The sequence below is a fragment of the Crocuta crocuta genome, unplaced genomic scaffold (assembly GCF_008692635.1).
Source record: "Crocuta crocuta isolate KB4526 unplaced genomic scaffold, BGI_CrCroc_1.0 scaffold231, whole genome shotgun sequence".
Taxonomy (NCBI): Eukaryota; Metazoa; Chordata; class Mammalia; order Carnivora; family Hyaenidae; genus Crocuta; species Crocuta crocuta.
In genome coordinates, this window is record NW_027528357.1 from 7,431,786 (window position 1) to 7,443,225 (window position 11,440).

The window sequence follows — 11,440 nt, forward strand, 5'->3', positions numbered from 1 at the left end:
GAGAAGAGGGGAGATGGTGCCTACATCACATTTTACCTGCTGCCCAACCTACACAGGAGAGAGAGGCAGAGAGGCTCCACACGTGACTAGGTTAATCAGCACTAGAATAGGAAAGGAATGCCTGCCTTTTTTTTTTTTTTTTTGCTTGTCATTATCATTAAAAAAACCTTTTCCTTACTATTTACAGTGTCTGAACTCCAAGTCCTGTTATTACTGTGGGCTTGCCTGGGCTTGCGGAAGATCATCCAGGTTCAGGATCTGGTTCTTGGAAACTCAGTTTTGGTTAGCCCACTAGAATCAAATTAGATCCAGAGTAACTGATTTTCATTAACAAACATCGTGTAGGTCATATGAACTAAAAATTCAAAATTGATTTTTCTTACTTGAAAATAATTAAGTATTAATGTAATATGATCCTCAGATCTGCCTAGACTAATGCCGTGGTTAGTAGGGTATCTTGGAAGTTTGAGTAGAAATTAGAATGTAATTTAGGGAGAATGGCAGCAGATTAAGGAATAGGCCTGACAGTGGGCAGACTTCAGGCCGTGGGATGAAGCCTGGTGAAGGATCACTGCTCCATAACGGTGCCCACACTCTGATAGCTGCTGACAGGAAAGCCCAGGTCCCCAGATTAGTGATTCTCTCTCTTCGGACAGTGTACAATAAATACTAATAGGTTTTCTTGTCAATCTTCTGTTTCCTCTCCTTTAGTTTATTTGTTCAACCTTCATTTTATCTGATCTTTCTCCATTCTGGTCATAGTGCAGTTACTTCCTCTTAAGCAGAACAATAAATGGAATTAATGTACAATTTATACATGTTAATGAATGCACAGACACACACATTTATCCATATCTGCCTAGCTGCTGATCTCAGGTTTCTCCCTGACCACTAGCCTGGGGGAGAATAACTGACTGGTGCCTCTTGACCCTGCTGAACCCCAACTGGTGTTCTGTCTGTGGAATCATTACTTCCCAAGGGTGAGCCTGTGCAGTCTCCTGGGACACTGTGATTGTCTTTGGAGTCCGTATAGCTTGTATTGTCTTTGGGTGCTTTCGGCCCATGGTGGGGCCAAGGTTGCTTTCTCCTGCAACCCATGAGTTCCATGTAGGAGCTGCTTCTCCCGTCTTCTCTGGCCGCCCAGGATCTCAACTGGCACACAGCCCTTCTTCCCCGCAGGGAATGAGGGCAGAGTCCCTCCAACAAAAAATTGAGATCTGCTCTCTCCCTTTGTCTGAGGCAGCTGTGCTGTAGTCCTGGCCAGATTTCCCTTGTCTTGATTTACACAAGCTGTTTTCCCTATGGGCCCTCCACAGTGACCTGGCCTCTGTGGGGAGTCTGGCAGGCCGCTTCCCAATAGCACTTTGAGGCCACAGGAGTTTATTCAGAACTAAGTCTAAGGATGCTAACTTGAGATCAGAAAACCAGTATGTAAATGAACAACTTAATTTGACGAATTCCTTGAAATATGAGTTAAAGGTAAGGAAAATAAAATCCAAATTTAAAAGTACTGTGTGGTCATTTCTCAGAGAAAGACAATTACTGTATGATCTCAGTTATACGTGGAATCTAAAAATAAACCAAACTCACAGTACAGGGGACAGATTGGTGGTTGCGGGAAGTGGGGGGTTAGGCAAAGTGATTGAAGGGAGTTAAGATACAAACGGTCAGTTGTAGGATAAATAAATCTTGGGACGTAATGTACAGCATGGTGACTAGACTTAATGGTACTGTATTCTACATTTGAGAGTTGCTAAGAGAATAGGTCTTAAAAGCTCTCATCACAAGAAAGCGAAGGATTTTGTACCGATGTCTGGTGATGTATATTAGCTAGATTTATTGTGGTAATCATTTTCCAGTATATACACATGTGAAATCATTATGTCATACATCTAAAATGAATACAATGTGTTATATGTCTATTATATCTCAATAAAAAGTCATTCATCTGTATATTAGTACATTCATACATATATATTAGTATTTATTTATATATACTAGTACATTGCCTCTATATTTGTAAATACCCATGAATAGTAGGATATCATACCAAGCAGGTATAATTATTATAACAACAGGCAACTAGTCATTTCAAAATTAAGTTCTAGAGCTGTCCTTACTAATTTATATTTATCCCAGTCTCTGTAATAAATAACACATTTATAATTAAATTCGTTTAGGACATTCTATTAGCTTAACAGCATATGACATTGCATGAACCACTATTGATGTATATAAGCAAGTTTACTTTGATGTGGAAATCTCATACAGTTTTTGAACACTGGGTTTTAAGTCTTCCAAAGTAACGATATTGAATATTAAATTGCAGTTATCACAAGTATCTTATTTTGCATTTTACCTCACACATTTAGATGTTTCACTAGAATATAAAAATGTTTTGTTTCTTGGTACACTTTACGTTTCCCAGGATATGACTTAGTCAGCACAGTTGTTTATATGGGAAATAAGAGTGTGTTTCACAAAGCACATATAAGACTGAAAACTTGATTATATGTGGCAAATTGTTTTGATTTCATTTTCAGAATGCTGTATTCTGCTTTCTTTTTAGTCTTCCGTATAAAGAGTTTTTTGGTGGTGTAAGTGGACTGACAGTGGAACAATTTAAAAAGATCAATGGATTTCCTAATGCCTTCTGGGGATGGGGAGGAGAAGATGATGACCTTTGGAATAGGTAGGTTGAGGTACAAACTGCTTAATAGAGTTTCTGTAAATTTCCTGTTATATTAGTTAAATTGCACTTTGCCATTCTGATAAAAGATTTTGGGGAATGGAAAATTTGAGGTTCTTAAATCCTATGTTGTGTTTTACCCTTCTTCATTAAGAGTGCCTTCTGTCTTAACTCTACAAAACAAACTGATGGTGACCAGAGGGGACGTGGGTGGGGGGTGGGTGAAATAGGTGATGAGTATTAAGGAGGGCTCTTGTGATGTGAGCACTGGATGTTGTATGTAAGTGCTGAATCACTAAATTCGACACCTGAAACTAATATTACACTGCATACTAACTCCCTGGAATTTAAATACAAATTTGAAGGAAAAAAAAAGAGTGCATTCTGAAATTGACAACTCTGTAATGATTGCATTCTTTTGCATTAAAAAAAAATTTTTTTGAGAGAAAGCAGAAGTGGGAAAGGGGCAGAGGGAAGAGTGAATCCCAAGCAGGTTCCTCACCCAGTGTGGAGCCTGATGTGGGGCTCAGTCTCACACCTGTGAAATCATGACCTGAGCCAAAATCAAGAGTTGGATGCTTCACTGATTGAGCCACCCAGGTGCCCCTCTTTTGCATTTTAAATTGAACTCAACATAATCAATTTTATGTCACATTTTATTCCTTGATATTTTTATTTCCCTGTATTGTAGAGTTCACTATGCTGGATATAATGTAACAAGACCAGAGGGAGACTTGGGGAAATACAAATCTATTCCTCATCACCATCGAGGTGAAGTCCAGTTTTTAGGACGGTAAGTTTAATATTACTTTCAGATAACAAGGTTTCAAAATTATTTAATGTATGAAGGATTTTTTAAAAAAGCACTGCACCCCCCCCAAAAAAAAATCTTATCTAGGGAATTGTCTGTTGATGTTATTTTTCTTTATATAAAGGAAAGAAATATACATATGTGTTTATGTTATAATAAAAAGCCCAGGTAACCATTTATATAAAAACTATTTCCTGGGGGCGCCTGGCTGGTTCAGTCGGTTAAACATCCAACTTCAGCTCTTTAGCTCAGGTGATGTTCTCGTGGGTTTGAGCCCCGCATCAGGCTCTGTACTAACAGCTCAGAGCCTAGACCCTGCTTCAGATTCTGCGTCTCCCTCTTTCCCTGCCCCTCCCTCACTCATACTGTCTTTCTCTCTCTCTCCCTCTCCCTCTCTGTTTCTCTCTGTGTCTCTCTCTCAAAAATAAATAAAAATTTAAAAAGTAATAAAAATAAAAACTGTTTCCTTAACATAAAACATATCATTTCATAAAATGTTAACATAAAATATTTTATTTTTAAGGATGTCGAAATTGTGTGCAAAATAATTTTTTCAGGAAGCATTTTAAGGCTAGTAAAAATGCTAATTTAGAATGGTTTAGAAGGTTTTTTTTTAAGTTTATTTATTTTGAGAGACAGCCAACACAAGTGGGGGAGGGGCAAAGAGAAAGGAAGAGAGAATCCCAAGAAGGCTCCGTACTACCAGTGCAGAACCCGATGCAGGGCTCAACCCCGTGAAGTCGTGTGATCATGACTCAAGCTGAAGTCGGACGGATGCTTAACCCACTGAGCCACCCAGGTGCTCTGGTTTAGAAGGATTTTTAATTATGCACAAAGAATTAAAATTGTAAAAAGCTTTGAATGCTTTAATTACAAGAATAACCTTGAGCATATTCATCATCAGTTTTTTTTCTTTTAAACATGTTGTTGTTATTTTTCATTTTTTTCTCTAACACTCTAGGTATAAATTACTAAGATACTCAAAAGAGCGCCAGTACATTGATGGGTTGAACAATTTAATATATACGCCAAAAATACTGGTGGATAGGTTGTATACGAATATATCTGTAAACCTCATGCCCGAGTTAGCTCCAATTGAAGACTATTAGAAGAGGTTGCTCTCATGGCAAGCTAGACCGCAGTGCTGGATCACAGACTTGGCGTGTCCTCTAAATGGAAGTCGGCGAGTGGATGTGTCACAGTTCCCTGATCTGTGAGAAGAGCCAGCAGTCCTTTGTGTTTACAGTGCGAGATTGTATACTATCACCCATCCCGGACTCTGAGACACTCCCCCATGGCAAGCACTGCAGAGACTCAATGCCATTCCCGAAGTCTGGAAGTTAAGAGAGCCTCCCTACAAAGAGAACACTTTTATACTAAAATATATAATTTAATTCAAGAGAATGCTCTATTTCTGTTTAAACATGTTTGTTTTGTATATATGTGACGTAAATTAATGTGTTCAAGTTGTTGAAAAAGATGTGTTGCAGTTTTGCATGTAATTGGTTATGCCTTTATTGGACTTTTATAGACCTTTTTATTTGCATGGAAAAAAACAATGCAAATTTATGTCGCTAAACAAAGGTTAACCCTTGTGTGAAATGAAGGAACTGTCAATAATTGACAGCCAACTAATACAGTAAACTGTTAACACTAGTTTTGAGCTTTAGACCTTCAGCCTCTTGTGTGGAAGTCACAGCTTTCTTAGGGTTCTAAAGGGTAAGAAGAAAGGAGTTAAACAGCTCTTCTTCCTACCAGGATTACCTGTTTTTTTCCTTGCTTGCAATTTCATCAGATTTTGCTAAGTCACAGCCATATTGTTTATGCACATGCATGAGTATTACCAAGGAAATCTTAAACGTTGTGATGTAACATGATATAAAGGACCTCTTTATGTTTACTGTCTTTCATGTATCTTTGGCGTTATTGTCACGAATTTTGTGCCTCAAAAAATGTTCCCAAGGTTGTATGTGTGTGTACACTCTATTTTTTTTTATTTACAGTGAACAGCACTTTTATTATTTCTAGTTCAGAAGAGCCAAAAAACAATTTTCATTTAAGAAAAAAATCAGAACGATTTTTTTAAAAAGAATGAGCTATGGAAAACCCAGTAGTACTTATAATATACAAATGAATTATACTATTAGATAAGAAATTAAATGTTCTATTTTTATGAAGATAAATGCTTAGTAGATAAAAACAAGTTTTCAGTTTAATTCTAGGACTCATAGAATTTCAAGTTTTGAAGGGAACCTTCAATGTTGGCCAGTTTTATTAGAACTATATATTTTTTTCACTTTTAAGAAATTACATTTCTGGTGTTCTTAAAATTGCCTCACTGAAAGCATAGTTTAGTAGAATTATTTTAAAACATGTAATCAGTTCTTTAAATGCATTGATATTATAGGACACTGCTCTGAGAACAGTTGTTACTACCTGAAACCCAGTGTATTGCTTTATCGTAAAGTTGGGTGAAGTTTTCATGGCAAACCAAACAGCATCGTTACTTTGAAAATTATAAACTGTAGTCAACAAAATATCTTAACATTTTCACAAATTTAAAACAAAACAGTATGTATCTCTAAAGTGAGTCTTCAAAAACAATGACGAGCAAAAGAAATCTGTGAGGGATGTTGGGCTAATATTTGCCTCATGGATTGTTCCCCTAAAACAGAAATAGAGTTATTTATCTCAGGTTTAAGTTTAATTGGGAAGTATCATTTTTTTATGGCAATCTGGGTAATACAAACGACCACAAACCAAATCATAAGATAATTGAATTTCTTATGCTTTGAAAAACCTGATCGCTCTCCCTTTATGATACCAAGCAGAAGTTTCCACACTTACTTCTTAGAAATATTTCCAAAATATTTACCTTCCATTCTTTTTTTTTTTTTTTTTTTGGTGGAACTCAAAAAAAAAAAAATATCAAACCCTCTAAAAAATAAGAGATTTGTTCTTAATTTGTGTATCTGTTCATTTTGGTCTCATAGCCAATGTAGTTTTTTTTAATTTGGTGAAATGCAAGTCGGTTGGGAATGTTAACATTTGTGACCACTAACAAGATAGTAGGGCATAAGAGCATAATTAATCCTGTAATGCTTAAATATTTTTTTAATACTTATGTATTTTAATTGTGGGGAAAATTAGGGCTGTTTCTAAGTCTTGTTTGTAAAACATGTGTTTTGCTTTTTAAAGTGAAGCTGCCCACATTTTGGAATCTTCATTTTGATACACACTTTACAGTTTCAGGAGAACTCAGTTCTACTAGTATCTGCCTTATTTTCTTGGAAGTCTAATAGCAATTTTTGTTTTATGAGTGAGCCATATTATTTAGCTTTCTTCTGTTTTGAATATGGTATGTCATCCCGTGAAAATCATCTCATTAGTTTCCTTTATGTTTTTTCCTTTTTGTTTTGTTGTTTAAGTGCACACCTAAAATTGATTTTTGCCTATAAAGAATGACTTTTATATGTTTCCATAAGGCTGATATATACACTTTGCTCAGTTATCTTTATTTTATGAAAATAAATCCATTCCATAAAAATTAACAAGTATGTTGCAAATGCAAAGTCTCTATCATTATGTTTGGTGGATTTATTAGTGAACATGTATTGATCACCTACTCTGTATCAAGTGCAATGAGAGGTATGTCTACAGAAAATATATTTTTATTTCTGAACAAATCCAGTCAAGCAAGTTGAAACCTTTCAAAATTTATGAAGACGTCCTCTGATAACTTCTCTGTTGTATTCCCTAGTTTCAAAGTCAAGACACATGTATGTGGACATGGCGCTATTACAAGGTCCCCGTGGCACTACTGGGAAAGTGACATAGTGCCTTTCAACCCCAGACAGAAGTAATGATTAATGGATCTGTTTGTAGAAATGAGAGGGGAAAGCGTACATATGAGTATTTTTTTAAATCTACATTTAAATTTGTTTGTCTTTTGTGAAAAAGTATTCAATAAGAAAACTTATTTACAGTGTCATGCGAACACATGATTGTGTATTAAAAACTTGCTTAGATTCCTTTTCCAACCAAAATACATCCATTTTAAGACAAAATGGAAAAATAATACAAAACTCTCCTTCTTTTGCAAGCCTCCTATAAGTGAAAGCAGACTTTGTGTCGTTTTGTTTGGCCTTTGCTTATATCTCTTATATTTCTGTATGTACTTTTTAGACAAATAATTAGTACTCTAGATTTATTGCCTTGTATTTGCAAGTATGCCAACTGAGAGATCTAACATGGCCATAGTGTGGTTTATCGGAAAGAGGAAGTGTACTTAAGATTATTTTATTTATTAGATCTGAAAGGCTTCTACATAAATGCACTGAAATAAATGCTAGTAATCTTGTATTCTCATTTTTTTTTTTTGCTTCTCATGGAAATGTTTGTACTTTTTTATCATTGTCTTTTATGAAATATAATGTTCTAAAGACTTCATGTGACACTGTAATTATTTTCGCTCAGGAACTTTTTGGGGGCTTTCTGGGGTTGTTGTGTTTATTTTCTTAAATTTGAAGTGAATTGTTGATAAATACCTTGACTGCCCTGGGATTGCAACAGAAGCAGAAAGCGACCACAGGGCCTGCCTTTGGAACAGTTTTAGCTAAATAAACATTTGCTGATCTCCTCATAGCCTTTAACTCAGAAAAGACACAGTGATATTTAAATATTCTTCATCAGTACAGTTGGCAATCTGTTGTATCAAAATGAATATTCTTTTTTTTTTTTTAATTTATTTCTAGGAGAGAGAGAGAGAGACAGCGTGAGCAGGGGAGGATCAGAGAGAGAGAGGGAGTCACAGACTGAAACAGGCTCCAGGCTCTGAGCTGGCAGTCAGCACAGAGCCCGACGCGGGGCTCGAACCCACGAACTGTGAGATCATGACCCAAGCGAAAGTCGGACGCTTAACCGACTAAGCCACCCAGGCGCCCCAAAAATGAATATTCTTAAAGAAATCTTTTTTTTTAACATTTCTTCTACCTACACAACTTGAGTAAATTAGGCTGGTGTGTTGTGGTCAATCCCCTTCTTGTTTCTCAGGTCCTGAGTAGTATTGAAGACCTTTAAGGCAAATAAACCTAGGGACTAGATTTATATTTGGGCCTGGATTGTGAGATCATGATTTGTCTCAACTTAAATTGTTTCTGTAATCAATTCTAAATGTTATTAATTTTTATGCCTAGTATGAGCTGCCAGGATATTGACACTGTGTGTCACAAATCAAGCCCATCACTGAATCATATAATCATTTAGTCATTTAAATCATGCAAAGCCATAAAGTTGAGTTGGCTTAGTCTGCCCCAGGTTCCTACCTCTGGTATTAACACCTCTGGTGTTCTCTGTGGAAGCATGTCCACTCAGTTTAATGATCTTGTATGTGTATGTTTCTGTTGTGTCTTTAAGCGTAAGGATTTAGGGTTGCAGAGATCATCTGGACCCAAACTGTTTTATTTAGAGAAAGCTGTTCTTGAGGAGCATACACTGTATTGCTCTTAATGTAAGTGACTTCAGAAAAGACAGCGCTACAGCACTCAAAATTATACTACAATTAAAAGACAAACATCTAGGGGCGCCTGGGTGGCTCAGTTGGTTGAGCGTCCGGCTTCAGCTCAGGTCATGATCTCCTGGTTCGTGGGCTTGAACCTCCATCAGGCTCTGTGATGACAGCTCTAAACCTGGAGCCTGCTTTGGATTCTGTCTCCCTCTCTCTCTGCCCCTCTCCTGCTCACACTTTGTTTCTTTCTCTCTCTCTCAAAAAGAAAAATATATAAGTAATAAAAATAGAATGTGTATGTTTCTCAGCATGTTCCTATAACACAGTTTCGTGGACCTGAATTCATTGCTTATTTAATCTTCCTAATGCCATCAGTTGAAGTCTGTGCTCTGTAGGCTCTCTAAGAAGTATCAGACATTACCTACACTCATGGAATTTATCATTTTTCTGGGTAAAATAGATATGGAAACAACCGAAAAACCTACATATTGTCAAATGAGGTGCTCAATTGTGCCCTCTGTAAACGTTGGTTTTGTATTCCCTAATGCAGTATTAGGCCAATCGAGTATCTTTGTAAAGAAGCTTTTCCCAAGGTACAGAATATTTCTTAACAGTAAACCCTGTGCTTCGGAAGGATAGTTGAGATAATTGTCTACGTCTGATCGTGAGGATTTGCAGTTAACTTTTCACAGGACTGTGTGGAAGGCAGTGGTTATAAGCAAAGACTCTGGAATCAGACTGATCTGAGTTTGAATTCAGAGATCCCCTATTGTTAGCTGTGAAATTTTAGCAAAATTTTAAATCCCTGTTGTCTTCAATTTCCTGATCTTTCAGTTGAGGATCATAGGAACTATCCGAGGATTTGCTGGAGAGATTCAATGAGCCAATCCTAACAAAGCACTTAGCACAGTGCCTGACATGGTGAGCAAAAACTTGGCTTAAATTAAGTCAGTTTCAGCTCAAGGCTAACAAGCCTTTCTTTCATGCTCTTGGATCTTTTTTTTTTTTTAAGTTTATTTTGAGAGAGAGAATGGGCAGGGGAAGGGCAGAGAGAGAGAGAGAGAGAGAGAATCCCAAGCAGGCTCCACAGGGTCAGCACAGAGCCCCACACGGGGCCCAAACCCGCAAACTGTGAGATCATGATTTGAGGCAAAACCAAGAGTCGGCCGTTTAACCAACTTAGCCACTACGGTGCCCTTCTTGGATCATATTTTAAGAATGATACTGCATTCTTTGATTCTACTAGGAAATGAAGTCAGTGATTACCCTCTACATGCTAATGTAAGTAAACAATTCATAAGACTGGCAGAGGTGCACAATTAAATTTTAGCAGTAATAGTCGTGACAAGGAAGACAGCATATGGGAATCAGGCTCCGTTTCCTCAGAAGGTTGTGTGGTTTTAGGTAGGTGATGTGGGAAGCACCTATTAGGATATTTCCCTTATGGGTGTCATGCAGGAACTTGCAGCTTCTCTCAGTGTTGCGTCAGGAGAAGATACACGTCCACAGGGGCCTCTACTGCCTTTTCTCTCCTACCTTGGCTTCTGGATTTGGCTTTTTCACCTATCGTGGTCCCAGTTCTCTTGGAAGACCCTTCTTCCTCTGCCTTCCATTCTTTCTCCCTTCTCCCCTCTCTGGTCAGTAACTCACTTTCTAGGACCACTGACAAGCACTGTCTACTAGCATGTCCGGTGATGACGGAAGTGTTCTGTGACTGTGCTGTCCAGCCTGGTAGCCACTAGTCACATGTGGTTGTTAAGCACCTGAGATGTGTCTAGTGCGAGCAAGGAACCGGATTTCTAATTTTGTTAAATTTTAGATTTTTTAAAATCTTTATTTTTGAGAGAGAGAAAGAGAGTGTGTGGGGTGTGTGTGTGAGCGGGAGCAGGAACACAGAGAGAGGGAGACACAGAATCTGAAGCAGGCTCCAGGTTCTGAGCTGTCAGCACAAAGCCCAACACCGGGCTCAAACCCACAAACCGTGAGATCGTAACCTGAGCCAACGTTGGATGTTTAACCGACTCAGCCACCCAGGCGCCCCAAATTTTAGATGACTTTAAGTCGCCACATACAGCATGTGATCTCTTATACTTGCAGAGCTTTAACTTCGTGGTCTCCCTAAGTACATGCAGGAGACTCTCCAGTCCAAGCTAAGCTAAGCTTAGAATGCGTAGCTCCTGACCCGCATTGTCAGCTTAGGGGCCGTCTCCACCTGCTTGTTCACAGAAACTGAAACCTCAGCATGTCCTCAGCTGAACTGATCATATCTCCCTTCAAAGCCTAGTCTTCTCTTGTTTTACCCTCCACTTAGTAACTCAAGGCCAAATCTTCGAGTCACCCTCCCCCTTCCCCTCTGCGCAGTCAACATTAGCTCCACCTCTGAAGTCCCTCTGGAATCTATACGGTCCTTTGTTTCTACACCACTGCCTGGATC

The 11,440-nt window shown here is 38.0% G+C and overlaps 1 protein-coding gene across 3 annotated transcripts in view; it reads left to right on the forward strand.

Annotated features, from left to right (window-relative positions):
* Positions 1–7,949, forward strand: part of B4GALT6 (beta-1,4-galactosyltransferase 6) — a 65,880-nt gene extending 57,931 nt beyond the window's left edge. For all 3 annotated transcript variants that reach the window (XM_077753834.1, XM_077753836.1, XM_077753835.1), the window contains 3 exons: positions 2,570–2,692; positions 3,381–3,482; positions 4,462–7,949. In XM_077753834.1, coding sequence (XP_077609960.1) covers positions 2,570–2,692; positions 3,381–3,482; positions 4,462–4,609 — 373 coding nt within the window. In that variant the 3' untranslated portion in view covers positions 4,610–7,949. The remainder of the gene's footprint in view (positions 1–2,569; positions 2,693–3,380; positions 3,483–4,461) is intronic.
* Positions 7,950–11,440: the final 3,491 nt, after the last annotated feature.